At 49.6% G+C, this 20,520-nt stretch overlaps 1 protein-coding gene across 2 annotated transcripts; it reads left to right on the top strand.

Moving 5' to 3' along the window:
• The first annotated feature begins 139 nt into the window (after nucleotides 1–139).
• Nucleotides 140–16,238, top strand: TMEM59L (transmembrane protein 59 like). 2 transcript variants are annotated; one of them, XM_083720625.1, is made up of 8 exons: nucleotides 140–464; nucleotides 7,495–7,600; nucleotides 8,089–8,183; nucleotides 10,638–10,784; nucleotides 11,772–11,880; nucleotides 12,961–13,069; nucleotides 14,089–14,287; nucleotides 15,703–16,194. In XM_083720625.1, exons 1-8 carry the CDS (start codon nucleotides 213–215, stop codon nucleotides 15,859–15,861), a joined length of 1,176 nt encoding a protein of 391 aa, XP_083576751.1. In that variant the 5' UTR covers nucleotides 140–212; the 3' UTR covers nucleotides 15,862–16,194. The 2 variants fall into 2 exon arrangements, with proteins under 2 accessions (XP_083576751.1, XP_083576752.1); XM_083720626.1 differs by having other exon boundaries at nucleotides 142–464; nucleotides 14,170–14,287; nucleotides 15,703–16,238.
• The last annotated feature ends 4,282 nt before the right edge of the window (nucleotides 16,239–20,520 follow it).

The following is a 20,520-nucleotide window of genomic DNA, read 5'->3' as shown; positions in this document are numbered from 1 at the left end:
CCTTGCGCCCCGGCACCTCTTCCCTCCTTCCCCCCCCTCCTCCTCTCTCCCAGGCTGCTCCGCTGCTCGCCCGGCGCGCCCCCGACGCTTCTCCTCCTTCTTCTCCTCCTGCGCGCGCTCCGGGCTCCCTCGGCTGCCTTCCTCCTCCTCCTCCTCCTGGTCCTCTTCTTCCTCGGGCCTCTCCATCTTCTCCTCCATCGCAGGCGCGCAGGATGGCCGAAGGCGCAGTGCTGCTCCTTTTCCTGCTGCTCCCGCGGGCCGGGCTGGCGGCCCTCGGCGCCGGCGCTGCTTCTTCTCCTTCTTCATCATCATCATCCCCTTCTTCCTCTCCTCCTCCTCCGCCTCCTCCTTCGTCTTCTCCTCCGCCGGGAGACGGCGACCCTTTCTCGGCTCAGCTGGGCGATATCTCCGCTTGCCAAGCGCGCTGCGCGCCCAGCCTCCGTCTCCAGACCCCCGGCGCCAAGGTAACCCACCCAGGGGCGCGCGGCGCAGGCTCCTACTCCGAGTAGACCCCTTGCCCCCAAAGGGAGAGAGAGAGGAAAAACCCAGGTCCAAGCTCGCCCCGTGGTTCCAATGGGTCTACTCGGAGTCGGGGATGGCGTTGCAGCCAAGCCATCCAGAGAAATGGCACCCCAGGACGCGCACGCCTCAAACGCGCAAGATCCGTGCACGGCTAAAAGCGAATATTATTATTTAAAAGCAGCAAAAAGACCTGCTCCTTCAGCACCCGAGATGTGCGCGCGATTAAAAGCGACTCTATTTAAAAGCAGGCGTAGATTTTGCTCCTTTGAGCTCCCGAAATTCGTGCGCCATTAAAAGCCGTCGCAGGGAATAGATTTGCTCCTTGAATCAACCCAAGATTCGTGCTCAGTTAAAAGCGATTGTCGTATTTAAAATCGGGAATAAATTTGGTCTTTTAGCGTCTAGGGCTTCTGCTCTTTCCAAGGTGGCCTTTTCCGCCAGGGTCTTGTTTTCGGTTCAAACGCACCCAGAAATTTCCGAGGAGAATAAAAAATAACGCAGATTAAAAACCCTTTGATGCCTGTCTCTGCCTGCGCCCCCCCCCCCGCTCCTCGTGGCCCCCTAAACTGGGAAGAATACCAGCATCCATCTTTTCCAGGATGGAAGGAAAGAGAGACGTGAAAGATTTAAGGGAAGAAAAAAAAAATGGAGGGGGAATAATTTTTAAATAAAAACGAAACATGCCATTTTAAAATTATCCGTTTTGATTGGGGGGGGGCATATCTGGTGTTTTGCTTTATTTAGGTGTGAGGTGCTTTAATTTAATTAAATTTATTTTTTCCTGCATGTGGGATCTGCTTTCTGCGGGTACCAATCCATCACTGCCTCCTCTTCTTCGTCCGTCAAAAACGTTCAGATAAAGACGCTGCCTGATTTTTCGTTTTGTTTGTCTATAGCTCCCCCCCCCCAAGCTAAAATCCTCCCATATCTCTTTTGCAGACAGGCAACCTATACTTCTTTCCAATTTCCTGGGGCTTTCGGCCTCCACCTTTGGGAGCCCAAATACTCAGAGTAGACCCACTGGAACAAAAGGAGACGACTTGTGTCCCGTTCTGTTAATGGGTCCACGCTGCGTAGGATTTAGCTGCAGACAACCTAAACTGTGCGAGAGATTTCATCTCCCAAAACATCTTTTGTTCTTCTGCATTCAATTTTTATTGGGTTTTGCATCAGCCGTGTTTGCAACATACACAATTAATTTTGTGCAGTGCTGCGAAAGGAGTATGGGATGCATTGAGAGAAGGGGACGCGATTAAAATAAGCAGGCCGAGTTTGCAAGCTATGCAATCATTATTCTTTAAGGTATTTAAATCCTTAAATTCTTTAAGACATTTAAGATTTCTTGGCCCATTTAAATGCGGCCTCTGGTTTGGAGGTCAGTGTGTGTGTGTGTGTGTGTGTGCGCACGCAGGCGCCCCCGTTTTCCTCCGCCGCTTGCTGGCAATTTCCTGGTAGATTGCTCCTGGCCATGGAGGTTCTCTGCAGCCGCCCCCCTCTCTCCTTGGTGCTGATCCAGAGCCAACTGAGGGGCGTGAATTGTGTTGCAGAATCGAGTCAAAGAGGCTGCTCTCATGTCCTTCCTGTCAGTCAAATGTTCCTGGGACAATCGCAAAGGTGATGCAGCGAAGACGGTTTTTAACCCTCCATCTAATTCCACAGGAAGGCAATTTAAAAATAACAATAATATTTTTTTTCCTCTCCGTCGGATTAATTTAAAAAACGTCCTCTTTAGGCTTGCTTTTATTTCACTTTTCTGTTTCCAAATTGAATTTTCTATTCATTAAAGAAGACTTATCCTGTTCCCCTGCCAACCTGCTGTCGAAAAGCATCTATTTATCTGATTCGTAAGATCTTTGCACCGCTGAATTGGAAAAAGGAAAGCAAATGGGAAAAACCTTAGGGCAGTTTGCAAAAAAACCCCAAAACCTCGAAGTTAGTGCAGAAATGGACAATGCGCTTAGGTTAACAAGGAGGGTAGATTTGGGTTGAACGTTAGGTGAGAGCAATTTGACAAGCGAGACATTAACCTGGAGTTTTTGTATCTCCGGGTTGCCTGCGTTAAGCGATGTGCATGGATATTATATATATATATATATATATATATATATTTGCTTTCGTAGATTTTCACGGGTACAGGAATGCAGGTTTTGGTGTCCTCGGGTGTCTTCCCGTGTAAAAGTTGGGGTGTCTAGGCGACGTTTCGACGAGGTCTCACTCGTCATCTTCAGGCTGGTGCTTTCGGCTTCTTGTTACTGGAACAGAGCGGGATCTCAATGTTTGAGTTCCTATAAATACTGTAGAGGGGGTGTGGTGTCTAGCCTCCAATGTTCTGGGCAGAGAGGAAGTTCCCAGGCTAGTGTGCCTTTTCTTCTTTTGTTCCTTAATTACTTGAGAGATACCTTGAGTGATTTCTTGAGTGATATCCTGAGTACCACTTAGGTGGGTCATTAGGTGTGGATTAGTTGCTAAAGTCTTTGTGTCTTGACCTCTTGAACTTTGTGAAGAGTTTTCCTGAGAAGATGGCTGTATTGCACTTAGTTGTGCTTTGGCTTGGCTTCGTGTATAGGGGCGAGCTGTGGTTTTGTGGCTTGTGTCAGCCAGATCTGTGTAGGGATTGCAGGGGGGTGCAGCATCCAGAGGTGCCACCATGGATTGGCTACTGGATGGTGTCAGTAATTCATCTGTGGAGAGGGTCTGGGTTTGGGTCTGGTGTGGTTGATTGGTGTTGGCGTTCTGTGTGCCTCTGGATCTGGTGTCAGTTTTTGTGGGGAGGGCTAATTTCCAGATGTCTGGCAAGCGGGATGTGTCGTCACGCTTGTTCATGTTGTGAGGGTGTTTCTCTATCTCGATGGCTTCCATGATTATTCTCTTGTGGTGATGTTCCGTGTTAAAGAGCAATTTGGAATCTGCAAAATTAATTTCGTGTCCTGTTTCTTTCATGTGTTGGAAAAGAGAGGAAGTTTTTTCTTCTTTTTTGACGGCATTCTTGTGTTCTGCGATACGTGCATTTATTCGTCTGTTTGTTTGTCCAATGTACGTGGCTGGGCAGACTTTGCAGGGTATTTCATAGATCCCTTGGTTTTCCAACTGGATTTTATCCTTGGGGTTTCTGAGGATATTGGCTATTTTTTGGTTGGTGCAAAAGTCTGCCCAGCAAAGTCTGCCCAGCCACGTACATTGGACAAACAAACAGACGAATAAATGCACGTATCGCAGAACACAAGAATGCCGTCAAAAAAGAAGAAAAAACTTCCTCTCTTTTCCAACACATGAAAGAAACAGGACACGAAATTAATTTTGCAGATTCCAAATTGCTCTTTAACACGGAACATCACCACAAGAGAATAATCATGGAAGCCATCGAGATAGAGAAACACCCTCACAACATGAACAAGCGTGACGACACATCCCGCTTGCCAGACATCTGGAAATTAGCCCTCCCCACAAAAACTGACACCAGATCCAGAGGCACACAGAACGCCAACACCAATCAACCACACCAGACCCAAACCCAGACCCTCTCCACAGATGAATTACTGACACCATCCAGTAGCCAATCCATGGTGGCACCTCTGGATGCTGCACCCCCCTGCAATCCCTACACAGATCTGGCTGACACAAGCCACAAAACCACAGCTCGCCCCTATACACGAAGCCAAGCCAAAGCACAACTAAGTGCAATACAGCCATCTTCTCAGGAAAACTCTTCACAAAGTTCAAGAGGTCAAGACACAAAGACTTTAGCAACTAATCCACACCTAATGACCCACCTAAGTGGTACTCAGGATATCACTCAAGAAATCACTCAAGGTATCTCTCAAGTAATTAAGGAACAAAAGAAGAAAAGGCACACTAGCCTGGGAACTTCCTCTCTGCCCAGAACATTGGAGGCTAGACACCACACCCCCTCTACAGTATTTATAGGAACTCAAACATTGAGATCCCGCTCTGTTCCAGTAACAAGAAGCCGAAAGCACCAGCCTGAAGATGACGAGTGAGACCTCGTCGAAACGTCGCCTAGACACCCCAACTTTTACACGGGAAGACACCCGAGGACACCAAAACCTGCATATATATATATATATATATATATATATATATATATATATATATATTTGTGTTATTTATATGCAAGCATTTGCAAAACACTCACTCAGAAAGCTCTCTGGAAGCAGTGTGTTGCAATGTCAAAATAATTTGTTGTTGTTGTTTAGTCGTTTAGTCGTGTCCGCCTCTTCGTGACCCCCTGGACCAGAGCACGCCAGGCCCTCCTGTCTTCCACTGCCTCCCGCAGTTTGGTCAAACTCATGCTGGTAGCTTCGAGAACACTGTCCCACCATCTCATCCTCCGTCATCACCTTCTCCTTGTGCCCTCCATCTTTCCCAACATCAGGGTCTTTCCCAGGGAGTCTTCTCTTCTCATGAGGTGGCCAAAGTCTTGGAGCCTCAGCTTCAGGATCTGTCCTTCCAGTGAGCACTCAGGGCTGATTTCCTTCAGAATGGAGAGGTTTGATATTCTTGCAGTCCATGGGACTCTCAAGAGTCTCCTCCAGCACCATAATTCAAAAGCATCCATTCTTCGGTGATCAGCCTTCTTGATGGTCCAGCTCTCACTTCCATACAGCACTACTGGGAAAACCAGAGCTTTGACTATACGGACCTTTGTCGGCAAGGTCAAAATAATAGAGAAAGGCAATTACTTCCCTTGATCTGGACAGGTGTGGTTGCAGCCCAGAATAGCATTCACTTTTTTTGCTGCTGCATCACACTGTGGGCTCAGGTTCAGCTTGTGGTCCACCAAGACCCCCAGATCCTGTTCACATGTACTGCTAGTAAGCTAGGTGTGTCCCCTCCCAATCCTATATTTGTGCACCTGGTTCTTCCTGCCTAATTGCAGAACCTTACATTTGTCCCACAGAGCCTAGGACTTGCCGATCAGAAGGTCGGCAGTTCAAATCCCCGCGACGACGGGGTGAGCTCCCGTTGCTCGGTCCCTGCTCCTGCCAACCTAGCTGTTCGAAAGCACGTCAAAGTGCAAGTAGATAAATAGGTACCACTCCGGCGGGAAGGTAAACGGCGTTTCCGTGCGCTGCTCTTGTTCACCAGAAGCGGCTTAGTCCTGCTGGCCACATGACCCGGAAGCTGTACGCCGGCTCCCTCGGCCAGTAAACGAGATGAGCGCCACAACCCCAGAGTCGGCCACGACTGGACCTAACGGTCAAGGGTCCCTATAACTTTACCTTAAATTTGTCCCTATTGAAATAAATTAAATAAATTGTCCAGTTGCACCTTAGAGACTAAGTTTGTTCTGGGTATATAAGCTTTCGTGTGCATGGACACTTCTTCAGATACCCTGAAACAGAAGTCACCAGACCCTTATATAGATATATAGATAGATAAAATGTAAAGAAATCTACAATAAAAAAGGAATATACAACGGGATAGACAAGAAGTCCAAAGTGTTGGTACATATATGATTTTGGAATAGTTTTTTGCCCTTGTTTCTTTTCTTTAGGTCTATAAACTTTGTATACATGCTGAAAATATAATAAGCTTTGTGAAGTGATATGATAACGTTTGCCGATGTAACATAAGAACGTTAATAAATAAATAAAACTCTCATATAAAACTCGAGTCGTGCTCAGGAGAAAACGAGCTTGCTCCCTCTTCTCTGTGATAGGCCTTCAGACATTTGGAAGACGGCTCTCCTATCTCCTCTTCTCCAGGCTAAACATACTGAGCTCCTTCAACCGTTCCTCATCAGGCTCGGTTTCCAGACCCTTTTGACCATCTCGGTTGCCCAAAAAATATCCTTGTCGATACCCTTCTTAAATTGTGGTGCCCAGAACACGGGACTCCCAAGTTGGTTCTGACCCAGGAAGAACAGATTACCTGACCGGGACACTAGATTTTCTGCGGCATTTTCCAACTTTTAAACATGGGCTGAAAACTTTTCCAACCAGGCGATTAAGAACAGTTAATTGGTTCATCGCTGCCCATTTTTCAACGAATGGCTTTTATTGCCGTTAGCACCATACCTATATATGAGAGAGACAGGGGCCTTGCAAATATTTCCTTTGATAAATATTTTAAAAATATATCTCAGCCACCCACCCGTACAACACCTCTTGAAGGTAGGCACATATATTGTCAAGCTTTCCCCCGCATTCTAGGTTTGGTGTGTCGGGGGGCTGAACTAACATCTCCCCGCTCAAAAGTACCTTTTTCTGTTTTCCAGCCCTTCTGTCCGCCTGCATAGCCCTAAACCTCTGGCCCCCATCCTTTGGTCACACCTAGATGTGACCAAGAGACCGAACGTCCGGACTGGGTTTTTTATAGGGTGAAATCGAAGGAAATGGGACAGGAAGGGAACTATGATTCTGTGACAGTGGCGGGACATTGTTGTTTAGTCGTTTAGTTGTGTCCGCCTCTTTGTGACCCCCTGGACCAGAGCACGCCAGGCCCTCCTCTCTTCCACTGCCTCCCACAGTTTGGTCAAACTCATGCTGGCAGCTTCAAGAACACTGGCCCACCATCTCGTCCTCTGTCGTCACCTTCTCCTTGCGCCCTCCATCTTCCCCAACATCAGGATCTTTTCCAGAGAGTCTTCTCTTCTCCTGAGGTGGCCAAAGTCTTGGAGCCTCAGCTTCAGGATCTGTCCTTCCAGTGAGCACTCAGGGCTGATTTCCTTCAGAATGGAGAGGTTTGATCTTCTTGCAGTCCATGGGACTCTCCAGAGTCTCCTCCAGCACCAGAATTCAAAAGCATCCATTCTTTGGCGATCAGCCTTCTTGATGGTCCAGCTCACACTTCCATACATCACTACTGGGAAAACCATGGCTTTAACTATACGGAGCTTTGTTGGCAAGGTGATGTCTCTGCTTTTTAAGATGCTGTCATTGTGCGGGACATGCACAATGTTTTAATTTCTCTCTCCACTCTTCCCTCCCCTACAAAAATATTTTTTTCCAGGATGCAGTCCTCAACGCCTGCTACCGGGGCTGCCGGCTGTTTTCCATCTGTCATTTTGTGGACGCCACGGCCGACCTGAACGCAACGAGAGTCGAGTGCGAATCGGGTGAGCCTGAGCCCCTCCTCCTTACAAACAACACCCCCCCATCTCCAAACCTCGCTCGGTTACATTATCCAGAACTTCCTTTCCACTTAAACGGCTGTCATCTCCCCACTGCCTATATTCTGCAACCGATTCCCACAGACAGCCGAGCGGAGGGGAAAGATAATGGAAAATTGCAGGTGGGGACAGGCACGAAACAAGGGGGGGGGACCCCTCCCCTTGTAGGATGTGATTAACTCTGCAATAGACTCTGTCTTTTTGAAGGCAGTAAAGTCTTTCGGTCGGGAGGTAGCAAAACCAGAGCAGGGACTCGTTCAGGGAGTCGGAGGCAAGTAATTCCGCTGGGAGATTTCCCCCAAACTCACAGCCAAGTGCAGAGACGCGACAGTACTCCTCGCCCCATCGGAAAGAGTGCAGACTCACACAGAGACACGGCGGGTAACCTCTCTTTCCCCCCAATCTCTTCCTCCCCACCCTCCTTGACAATTTAGCCTGTATGGAAGCTTACGCTGGTGGCGATGAACAGTTCGGTTGTACGACGGGATGCAGGACTCAGCTGCCGGAGACAGACAGCAGGGGAGAGAAGGTAAACCAGTGTATAAGCTAAACAAGCTATAGGGATGCGGGTGGCACTGTGGGTTAAACCACAGAGCCTAGGACTTGCTGATCAGAAGGTCGGCGGTTCGAATCCCCGCGACGGGGTGAGCTCCCGTTGCTCGGTCCCTGCTCCTGCCAACCTAGCAGTTCGAAAGCATGTCAAAGTGCAAGTAGATAAATAGGTACCCCTCTGGCGGGAAGGTAAACGGCGTTACCATGCGCTGCTGTGGTTCGCCAGAAGCGGCTTAGTCCTGCTGGCCACATGACCCGGAAGCTGTACGCCGGCTCCCTTGGCCAGTAAAGCGAGATGAGCGCCGCAACCCCAGAGTCGGCCACTCCTCTGGGAGTACGCAAACAAGCCTAAAAGGGGTGCTGGAACCCCAAACTCCTCTCTCTCTCTGCGAAAACACGGCATCCAGATTACTACTAAATTGGCCCCTGTGTGGGTTTGGCATCGAAATCTCAGCCAAGAGGGGACAGCGTAGCTGCTTTCGCCAATTTTATGAGACTGACTGTCAGGGGGGAAATATATGTGTGTTGGGGGATTAGAGTGCCATTTAGTCTTAAAAAGAGCTTAGGAACCTGGTTCCTCGACATTTCTTTCAAAGCCAAGCTGTGGGCAGGGAACATCCTGTGCCCAAACAACTCATCCTGCCACCTGTCGCTACAGGCAGAGTGTGTGTCTGCAAATGTGTGTCGGCGCAGGCTTTTGGATCGCAACGTGGGCTGCAGGCATCGCCTTTCTGAATCCTGACAAGACAGAAGGGCTGTTTTTGGGGGACAGGGGGCGGGCTGGTGTGGGGGACTCCCTGGTCCTGAATGGGGTAACCGTGCCCCTGAAGGACCAGGTGTGCAGCCTGGGGGTCATTTTGGACTCACAGCTGTCCATGGAGGTGCAGGTCAATTCTGTGTCCAGGGCAACTCCATCTGGTACGCAGGATGAGACCCTCCCTGCCCGCAGACTGTTTAGCCAGAGGGGTGCATGCTCTGGTTATCTCCCGCTTGGACTACTGCCATGCGCTCTCCATGGGGCTGCCTTTGAAGGTGACCCGGAAACTACAACTAATCCAGAATGCGGCAGCTAGACTGGGGACTGGGAGCGGTCGCCGGGACCACATAACACTGGTCCTGAGAGATCTGCATTGGCTCCCAGTACATTTCCGAGCACAATTCAAAGTGTTGGTGCTGACCTTTCAAGGCCTAAACGGCCTCGGTCCAGTATACCTGAAGGAGCTTCTCCACCTCCATCATTCTGCCCGGACACTGAGGTCCATCTTCCGAGGGCCTTCTGGCGGTTCCCTCCCTGCAAGTTGTGAGATTGCAGGGAACCAGGCAGAGGGCCTTCTCGGTGGTGGCGCCCTCCCTGTGGAACGCCCTCCCGTCAGATGTCAAGGAAATAAACAACTATCTGACTTTTAGAAGGCATCTGAAGGCAGCCCTGTTTAGGGAAGTTTTTAATGTTTGATGTTCTGTTGTGCTTTTAATATTCTGTTGGGAGATGCCCAGAGTGGCTGGGGAAACCCAGCCAGATGGGCGGGGTATAAATAAATATTATTATTATCATTAACCTTGCAGATAGGTGAGGGGGTGGAGCGAAGGCCCACCCATTCGGACCCTCTCACTTAGTTGCAGCTCTTGCAACCCGGCTGGTCTTTTCTGGGTGCTGATGATGAGCCTCGTCTGTATTCCTAAGCTCTTTGGGGCATTCGGCCACGGTGAGGACACTGAACCGCTTGGCCTGATCCAGCCTCCGGACCCTTTCAATGGTCTTAATGCCTCTAAGTGAATGAATGAATCCATCTTATTTGCCCATATACAGTGGTAAAGGGTAAAGGTAAAGGGACCCCTGACCATTAGGTCCAGTCGTGACCGACTCTGGGGTTGCGGCGCTCATCTCGCTTTACTGGCAGAGGGAGCTGGCGTACAGCTTCCGGGTCATGTGACCAGCAGGACTACACCGCTTCTGGCGAACCAGAGCAGAGCACAGAAACGCCGTTTACCTTCCCGCCAGAGCAGTACCTATTTATCTACTTGCACTTTGACGTGCTTTCGAACTGCTAGGTGGGCAGGAGCAGGGACCGAGCAACGGGATCTCACTTTGTTGTGGGGATTCGAACCACCGACCTTCTGATCGGCAAGTCCTAGGCTCTGTGGTTTAACCCACAGCACCACCCGCATATATACAGTGGTACCTCGGGTTAAGTACTTAATTCGTTGTGGAGGTCCGTTCTTAACCTGAAACTGTTCTTAACCTGAAGCACCACTTTAGCTAATGGGGCCTCCCACTACCGCCACACGATTTCTGTTCTCATCCTGAAGCAAAGTTCTTAACCTGAAGCACTATTTCTGGGTTAGCGGAATCTGTAACCCGAAGCGTCTGTAAGAAACCAACCTTTCAGGGTTTGGGGAGTTTTCAGATTGGCTCACACCTATCTTCACACAGGTCCTGGACCTGAAGCCTGCCTCGTTCTCCGTCTTCGACCTCGTCTCCAGCTTCTGCAACGATATCGTCAGCTCAGCGCAGAGTTTCATTTCCTCCACATGGACCTTTTACCTTCAGGCTGACGATGGGAAAGTCGTCGTTTTCCAGGTGGGTGCAGCTGGCAGGGTTGGGTGGCAAAACCAGGGAGCGGTGAGTGGGGGGAAACTCGAACGAAACACAAAGTGATGTTGTTGATTAGTTGTTTGGTCGTGTCCGCCTCTTTGTGACCCCCTGGACCAGAGCACGCCAGGCCCTCCTGTCTTCCACTGCCCCCCCCAGTTTGGTCAAACTCATGCTGGTGGCTTCAAGAACACTGTCCCACCATCTCGTCCTCCGTCGTCCCCTTCTCCTTGTGCCCTCCATCTTTCCCAACATCAGGAAAGAAGATTCCACCTAAACATTAGGAAGAACTTCCTGACAGTAAGAGCTGTTCGACAGTGGAGTTTGCTGCCCAGGAGTGTGGTGGAGTCTCCTTCTTTGGAGGTCTTTAAGCAGAGGCTTGACAACCATATGTCAGGAGTGCTCTGATGGTGTTTCCTGCTTGGCAGGGGGTTGGACTCGATGGCCCTTGTGGTCTCTTCCAACTCTATGATTCTATGATTCTATGATTCTAGGGTCTTTTCCAGGGAGTCTTCTCTTCTCCTGAGGTGGCCAAAGTCTTGGAGCCTCAGCTTCAGGATCTGTCCTTCCAGTGAGCACTCAGGGCTGATTTCCTTCCGAATGGAGAGGTTGGATCTTCTTGCAGTCCATGGGACTCTCAAGAGTCTCCTCCAGCACCAGAATTCAAAAGCATCCATTCTTTGGCGATCAGCCTTCTTTATGGTCCAGCTCTCACTTCCATACATCACTACTGGGAAAAGTAAAAATGTATATATATATATATATATAAAACCAAAAATAATTTCTCCTGTGTATTCCCCGTCTTAGGAGGCAAACCGCAATATACGGGAAACATGCTCTGCAGAAGCGTTCCCTGTGATTTTCGAAGGTTTCATACGTAACCAGATTTCTGCATTGCAAGGGGTAGGACTAGATGCCTCTAGGGGCCCCAGCCAATTCTGCGATTCTAAAGACTGTCTTTCTTTTTGTCCTCAGTCTCAGCCAGAGATCGAGTATCCAGTTCCAGAAGTCCAGGCACCCAAATCGGAGGTTGTGGAAAAGGCTTGGGCGCCATCAACCTCCAACACTTTGAAGCCCCACACAGGTAAAAGAGAGTATTGGTTTTGCTAGTATTATTATTATTAATTGCCTCTCCTGGTCTGCCCCGCAGAGGACCTTAAGGTCCATGGATAATCATAGTTTAGAGGTCCCGGGCCCTAAGGAAGTCAGACTATCCTCCACCAGGGCCTTCTCAGTGATGGCTCCGACCTGGTGGAATGCTCTGTGCCATGAAACCAGGACCCTGCAGGATTTAACCTCCTTCTGCAGGGCCTGTAAGACAGAGCTATTCCGCCTGGCTTTCAATTTGAACTTAGCCTGATCTTTTATTCCCCTTCCTTCCCTCCCTCTCCCCTTTTTATGAAGATTCCCCGCTCTGGCATCCCACAGCTAATTCTCCCCTGGCCTCCTCGCTGGCCCAAATTGGACTAATTTAGCCAGCTAGCCCTGGTGATCATCTAATGTCTATTGGATAGATTTCCCTCCCAAATTGATTTTTGAATTCTGAATTTATTGTTATTCACGTTTTCTATTGTATTTCATGCTGTTTTTTGTTGCATTAATTCAGTGTTTTTAATTTGTTGTTAGCCCCCCTGAGCCCGGTTTTTTGAACCGGAAAGGGCGGGTTATAAAACTTATTTTTTTGTTATTATTTAATCACCTGCCCTTCAAGCCAAGGGCCTAGGGCAGGCTGCAAGCCTTAAACGGCAAGACGGGAAGCAGTTTTAAACAACAATCGCAGAAATATGGCATCTGCGGAAAAGACACATCTCATGTGTCAGAAGGCCAAAGCGATGAATCTTCTGTGTTCGCCGAAATATGTGCTCGAACACACCTCTGTGCAGAGGGGTCTCCGCAGTTTAGGGGTCGCAGTGATTTATCGCATGGCGATTTCCCCCAGCTGGAGCCTTCGGATGACGGCCAGCCTGCTTGGAAAAGATTTTTAACATCCTTGCAAAACCCAGGACGTCGTGGGAATTTGGGGACGCCGCAAAACCGCTCCTGGGTTTATTGCAAACTTTCCCTCTCTCGGCTGGTGCCGGCGGTTTGCATTATTTCCTCGGCCTTCCATTTATGGGTCTCTTTTTCTGCCCCGTATTTCCCTTCCCGTATTTCGCCCCTTCAGGCCTTCGGGAGAAACCCCCCGTGGAGGAGCCGAAAGCCAGAGCAAAATCGTCGCCCCCGGCAGAAACCCAGGCGCCCCCAGAACACGACTTCCTGGGCTGCATGTCCAAGTAAAGAAGTGGGGGGGGGGCGATATTTGGGGTACAGGGAGAGGAATGGGGGGTGGGATTGAGGATAAATATGCAGACAGGCCCAGGAGGATAGGAGGCATCTTTTTTTTAAAAAAGGACGCCAATATCCGCTTTATTTTCGTATTTGATTTTTTGTTTGAAAAGACAAGTTCTTAGTCCTCATGGAGGCAAGGTGAGGGTCAAAGTCTGTGGCTGGTACCTGAGGGTCTGCAAAGCGGCTGGGTGAAAAGGAGGTGTGTGGGGGGAGAAACCTTCCCATTTTTGCCCCCCACACCTTATCACCACCAGCAAACAACATAAATAAACCACAGACACTAATGACATAATCCTTTGACATTACACGTACTTTAACTCCCAACTCAACTCATTGTGCTTTTTGCACCCTATTATCCTATACACACTTTATTATTATTATTATTATTATTATTATTATTATTATTATTATTATTACCTGCTACTTGTCAAAAGAAAAATTCATTTTTATAATTTCCTTACACTTCCAGGTTCAATCTAAATCTGTCAGGAGCACGGCCGCAGTACTTTTTAATATATTCTTTGAATATTATCCTATCTTTATTAACTTCCTGGTTTGATTTTCCTCTCATCCTCCCAGTCCTTTTTGTAAGTTCTTAAATATTCGCTTGCCAATCATTTTTTTTGGTGGGAATTCTATCGCCTTCCCAATTTCCAGCTATTAAAATCCTAGCCGCTGTGTTGCGCACATGAAAAGTGTTCTTTTCCCATATTTCATTGGAAATTGTATTGTAAGCAAACCTTTGAGGGGCGGGGCCAGAGGCAAGGAGGCGGGGCCAGCTGGGAAAGTGGGTGGGGTGCAGATGGCGGAGGGGCGGAGCTCCCACAGAAGGGATGCTCACCTGGCCAGACTCACCTGTTCCCCTCTTCCACGTTGTTGACGGTCCTTTCCCCCCACCCTTTCCCCACCCACCCACCCAACCACCGCCCGGCCCCCCCTCCCCGTTTCCCTCTCCCCCCACCAGCCAGTTCGAAACGTCCGCCCCCTCCATGGCCGGCCATAATCTCGTCGTCTCTCTCTGGCGGGGGGCCTCTGGGTGTTACAGACGTTCGGGGCTGCCGCGATGGATCCTGGCCGCTTGCCTCTTCTTGTCAATCATGGTGATGTTGTGGCTCAGTTGTGCGAGCTTGGTGACCGCTCCTGATCAGCACGTCAAGACACAGGTATGGATTGGGCGCCAAAGGGGGAGATGGGCAGTGAGCCTTTTTTTCCATTTGCAATATTCTCTCTCTCTCTCTCTCTCTCTCTCTCTCTCTCTCTCTCTCTCTCTCTACCGTATTTTTTGCCCTATAAGACTCCCTTTTTCCCTCCTAAAAAGTAAGGGGAAATGTGTGTGCGTCTTATGGAGCGAATGCAGGCTGCGCAGCTATCCCAGAAGCCAGAACAGCAAGAGGGATCACTGCTTTCACTGCGCAGCGATCCCTCTTGCTGTTCTGGCTTCTGAGATTTAGATATTTTTTTTTCTTGTTTTCCTCCTCCAAAAACTAGGTGTGTCTTGTGGTCTGGTGCGTCTTATAGAGCGAAAAATACAGTATATATACAGTGGTACCTTGGTTCTCAAACAATCCGTTCCGGAAGTCCGTTCCAAAACCAAAGCGTTCCAAAACCAAGGCGCGCTTTCCCATAGAAAGTCATGCAAAACGGATTAATCCGTTCCAGATTTTTAGGACGCGGGTGGCGCTGCGGTCTGAACCACAGAGCCTAGGACTTGCCGATCAGAAGGTCGGCGGTTCGAATCCCTGTGACAGGGTGAGCTCCCGTTGCTCGGTCCCTGCTCCTGCCCATCTAGCAGTTCGAAAGCACATCGAAGTGCAAGTAGATAAATAGGTACCACTCTGGCGGGAAGGTAAACGGCGTTTCAGTGTGCTGCTCTGGTTCGCCAGAAGTGGCTTAGTCCTGCTGGCCACATGACCCAGAAGCTCCCTCGGCCAGTAAAGCCAGATGAGCGCCGCAACCCCAGAGTCGGCCACGACTGGACCTAATTTTCCGGGGTCCCTTTACCTTTACCTAGACTTTTAAAAACAACCCCCAAAATAGCAATTGGACATGAATTTTGGTATCTAACGAGACCATTGATCCATAAAAATGAAAGCAATAAACAATGTACTGCAGTCTCACACTCCAATCATCAGTAGCTGAACTGGGTTCCACACAGTCCCAAAAACAAAACAAAAAGAGCCACAAAAAAAAAAAACGCAAAATAAATAGCAGAAACAGACCTCAGTGTAACACTCAAATCGGAAGTGTAACACTCAAAACGGAGCACGTTCGGCTTCCGAAAAAGGTTCGCAAACCGGAACACTTCCTTCCGGGTTTGCAGTGTTTGGGTTCCAAGTTGTTTGAGTACCGAGGCGTTTGAGAACCAAGGTACTGCTGCAACGGTTCTTTTTCAACAACGGAGCGGTGTGTACATTTTATAAAATACGATAAATAAAATAAAATAATCCCGGTTAAGAACCGGCTCTCAAGGTGAAGTTGGTTTTGCTGAGTCGAACTCCCTGTGGCGCTAGCAAAATATTCTTTCTGAGGAAAATAAACGGGCAAATCTTCCCCTTCTTTTTCTCCCCTTTCCCCACAGCCCCTAAGTATCAACGGGGACAAAGAATATCTGGAAGACCTGGATAGCTCCCTTCCATATTCCCTCCGGCCCGTAATCGCCGTCGCCATCTGCCCGGCGGAGAACGAGGAAGCGGCACTCCTGCCCGTCAAAGTGGATTTAGACAAGACCGCCCTCTAAGGACGCCCCCTGCCCCATATCCCACCTTGAACCCCTCCACCACCAACCTCTCCTTGTACCCCCCTCCAACACCCCAGATTTCCTCCTGTTTTCCATCAAGCTCCTCGCCGCAACACCACCCTTTCCGACATCACCTGCTGTCTCGCCCAGGTTTCTTGAACTCGGTACCTTAATGGCAGAGGCGAAGGCAGGACCCCCTATTTTTTAGCAATGACGTCTTGCGGGTTGGGAAGGGGCCGGAGGTCGTGGTTTTTGAAACCACGATTTGAAATCAACTCGCTGTTCTGTGGGCAAAGGCTGCAGAAGGGTAGGCAGAGTTCAGCCTGCTCCGGTCCCGGGTTCAAATCGACATGTCTCTGAGTAGGGCTGGCATAGGGGGCAGGCACACACACACACACATCCCGCCTGGAACGATCAGTGGCGTAGCGTGGGTTGTCAGCACCCGGGGCAAGGCAAGTAATTTGCGCCCCCTAACCCATGGATTTGTGCCCCCTAACCCCAAGATGTTGCGCCCGGTGCAGTCGCCCCCCCCCCGCACCCCCGCTACGCCACTGGGAACGATGCCGAACTCGACAGGCGATTCGGCTCAGTATTAAGGCAGCGTCCCTGCTCAAGTTCGGAAGAAGAAAGGACGAGAACTTTGCTTCGCTTCTGAGCTCAGCGACTCAAGAGTCCGGGAGGTCCCGAGTTCAGGTCCCGACAAGTCCTGGGTGCGAACATCCCCTTCATACCATTCGGAACCTGTGTCGTTTTTGGTGGTGCCCGTTTTTTGTTCCGTTTTGCACTGATGTCCGCCCCGGGGGAGGTTGGGGTCCCCATCTCTTACCCCCCTCCCGGCACGCAACTCGTGACCCCCTGGCACTTAAGGAGGGGGCCACACGCCAGCTTTGATCGCTTGCACATTTTGCCTAACGCTCGTTTCTCCTGTACAGAGGTTTAACTTATTTCCCGTCTCTTTCTCCCGCCCTCGTCAGGTGGCCCTTGCCGTCCGTAACTTCTGAAGCGATGAGACTCTTTAAAAAAACGCGTCCCCAAATATCAGGTGTTAGCCAGGGGGCTGATATATAATTTTGGGTCGTTTTGCTATCCGTATCCATCCCAGCTTCCGCAATGGGTCACCCTGTGTGTAAAAAAAGCCGAGCCGCCATTTGTACAATCTTCTCAACTGAATAAAGCTGTTTTTCCCCCCAATTCTCCCAGTCTCCTCTGCTCACTGCCGCCCATTTTTTGGGGCATCGAAAAATGGCAAGACTTTGGTGGATCTGAGCTAAGCCCCTGCACCTATCGATCTTAACCCTATATATCTCTTTAATAAACCTTTCCGTCTGTCCTGGAAGTGTTGCAAGAGGAATGGTTTGTTCTTAAGTTGTTGTTGTTTCCTGTTTAATTATAACAAAAATCAGCTCAGGATCCAAGGCGCGGAAGAAGTTGGGACGCATAAAAATAAGGATAATAATTTTGTTATCTGTTACCCTGCCGAACTGGGTGGGCTGCCCCAGATCCTTTTTAATCCGAAAGTGGAAGTGCAGTTTTTTTTTTTGTTAGAAACAATCCAGTAGCCCAAAGCTGTGGGGTATTTTTGGGGAGATGGGATTGGGCAGGAGTAGAGGTACAGGGAACAACAGGATTTCGGTTGTTGGGTCTTCAGCTCCAAGCACTCCTAGCTAGCACAACCAACGATGGAGGGCGGTACCCCAGAAATATCTGAATTTCTAAAGGTTCCCCCTCGTCTTCGGGGTAGGGCGCAGCCTTGCAAATACAAAGCTGCTGGCCCAAAGAAAATAACCTTGGTTGTCGAATTGCACAAATTCTACTGGACCGACGTACCTGTTTCAAACCTGCATATGTTTGCGTATGAATAAAGATGCTTTGGAAGAATGAAGCGGGTTTTTTAAAAGCTGACGGTCCGCAAGATTCGCCCCCAAACAAGCGCACAAATTCTGCTTGCCTGACAACCGATGGGGAAAGCCGGAAGCCCCCCAAGCACAGGGTCGGGGGGAACATGGCTTCGTACGGCTTATAGCTGTCTCCCTGGCCTCTTTGTGCGTGGGGAGAAAACCTTTGGTGGCAAGAAGTCGGCTTCTCTCGTGGCACGGCGAACGGAAAGGAAGTTTCTCACTTCGGTTGGAGAAAGCCGCTGTTTTCGTCTGCCACCCTGCTGCAAAATTCAGGCAGCAGCTGCCGTTGGCCAGGGAGGCGTGGAGGAAAGGAGATCTTTTGGGACAGCTGTGTCCAGCTGAATCTCAACAGGTCAGCCCAGGACAATGCTCCTTTTTTGCTCTCCGGGCCTGGAAAGAGAGAGATCAAAAGCTTTATCTCTCCTTTGCCTGAAAAGAGAAGTTTTGCAGAAGAGCGTGTGAAGCCGTGTAAAAAAAATGTGTCGGTGATTAGGAACGCGGCATTCCAGGATGGTGTTTTTTGGAAATGAGAGCAGGGCAGAAAACTTAAATGTTCTGCAGATCAAAATGTTGATCTTTCTTCCCACCCAGCAAAGCACCCTGGCGCCAAACAGCAAATACAGCTCTCTCTCCCCATCAATCCATTCTACCCTAGCGACAAACATGTAAGGTAGGATAGGCTGGGAGAGAGATGCCCCCCCCCCCGGTCATCCAACGAGCTTCAGAGCCGAGTGGGAGGATTTGAACCTGGGATGTCGCAACAGGAGCACCCCAGGGACTAAGATCTCAGAGACCTGGAGGCAGCCCCAGGTGATGGGGGAACCCTGGAGATGGAAGTTAATTGGGGGACCAGGAGATGGAAGTTAATTGGGGGACCAGGAGATGGAAGTTAATTGGGGGACCCTGGAGATGGAAGTTAATTGGGGGACCCTGGAGATAGAAGTTAATTGGGGGACCCTGGAGATAGAAGTCAATTGGGGGACATGGAGATAGAAGTTAATTGGGGGACCAGGAGATGGAAGTTAATTGGGGGACCCTGGAGATAGAAGTTAATTGGGGGACCTGGAGATAGCTTTCAAGGTCAGCACCAATGCTTTGAATTGTGCTTGGAAACGTCCTGGGAGCCAATGTAGGTCTTTCAGGACCGGTGTTATGTGGTCTCGGCGGCCGCTACCAGTCCCCAGTCTAGCTGCCGCATTCTGGATTAGTTGTAGTTTCCGGGTCACCTTCAAAGGCAGCCCCACGTAGAGCGCATGGCAGTAGTCCATGCGGGAGATAACCAGAGCATGCACCACTCTGGCCAGACAGTCTGCGGGAAGCGTACGGCCATCTTCGTTGCCCACTGTGAGGATGAACCAGATGAGCCCCTTTGGGCCTGATCCTGATCCCTCCCTGAATTTCCCGTCCATTTAATCATCACACAAAACACACAGAGGCATTTCCTTTCCAGTAGGCAAACTTTTAATTCTGTTTTTATTTTTAAAGTCACCAAAAATTGCCGAACGAGATCATTCCGCAATGCAAAATAAAAAAAACCAACGTTGACGGATAGAGAGTTGAGACCCCACTCTCGTTTACCCGCCCCCCCTCCAAAAAAGGCATCAGTTAGTTCCCTTGTGTAAACATGGTGTTACAAACATATTTTCCTGCTTATTAAACAACAACAACAGAGTTATCAGTAGGTTATATTAAGACAACGACGGGACACTGTACACTCTGCGTGGAGATCCAGTTTTTGAGATTTAAGAAAAACAGATCGCACGTGGCTCCAAAGGTGGATCTGCAATGCTAGAAAAAAGCAAGGGTTTTTTTCCCGTTTTGGGGGAGAGACAGAGATCTTGAACGTGGGTGGCATGGCGTCGAAAAGACTACAATTCCCAGGTTTCCTGGGGTCAAGAGAAAAGAGGAAAAAACAGGCCAGTTTTGTGAGTCTCCCTCCTAGTTTTCTAGGAAGTATTTGGCGAACGTTGGCTTCGTAATGTAAAAAACCACACACACAACCACAACACCCCCAGTGTGTGGAACGTGGACCCCAAAAAAACCCAAGTCTCTCCTTCCAAGGAGTTTGCTAGGTTTGTTTCGTATAAATGGGGGGAGACTTCTCCCCCAAAATGAAACAGGAGAGTCCAGAAACTTGGCTTTACACTGGAGGAGCGGAGATGGGAAAGCGATGTGGGTTTTTTTTTACATAATTCTGCAACCAAGCAGGATTCGAACCCGCCGCTCACAGGTCGCCCAGCACCCCTATTTGCAAGCGCTCCCCCTCCCCGAGAGATATGGGGGGGGCGCGAAGGGGACACGATCCAGGCACCTCGCTGCCAATTCAGAGAGGTGGGTGTGACCGCCCCGTCAATTCCGCAGCCGTCTTATAAACACCCGGACGCTCTTTCGACCCCCCAAAAACACCCCATAGGAGAAAGGGTTGCAGGAATTCAGGAGAAAGCGCCCTGGTACTGTTCCTGCCAGGGGGGCTGGCCTTTGGCAATTTTTTTTGGGGGGGGGGGTGGAGCTGCAAAATAATCGTAATAATTGCAGGTGTTGATTTAAGGCCGCAGTTCTCATGTTGTCCAAAACACCTGGCTGGGGGTGCCTGCAGGTGATGTCTGAGGGCTTCTCCACCTGTGGGTCCCCAGATGTTGTTGGACTACAACTCCCATCGCCCCTGAGCTCTGGCCTTGCTAGCTAGGGGGTGATGGGAGTTGTAGTACAACAACATCTGGGGGTGTCGGGAAAGGCTGATTTGAGGAAACCGTGGCCGGGC

Source organism: Podarcis gaigeae (assembly GCF_964106915.1).
Source record: "Podarcis gaigeae genome assembly, chromosome: 18".
In the NCBI taxonomy this organism is placed as follows: domain Eukaryota; kingdom Metazoa; phylum Chordata; class Lepidosauria; order Squamata; family Lacertidae; genus Podarcis; species Podarcis gaigeae.
The sequence above is the reverse complement of the archived record's forward strand: the minus strand, read 5'-3'. Positions and strand labels throughout refer to the sequence as shown.

Coding starts and splice junctions, on each gene's coding strand:
- TMEM59L (XM_083720625.1), top strand. CDS start 213: ATGGCCGAAGGCGCAGTGCTGCTCCTTTTCCTGCTGCTCCCGCGGGCC. Junction 465..7,494: donor TCCAGACCCCCGGCGCCAAG/GTAACCCACCCA, acceptor ATTTTTTTCCAG/GATGCAGTCCTCAACGCCTG. Junction 14,288..15,702: donor ATCAGCACGTCAAGACACAG/GTATGGATTGGG, acceptor CTTTCCCCACAG/CCCCTAAGTATCAACGGGGA.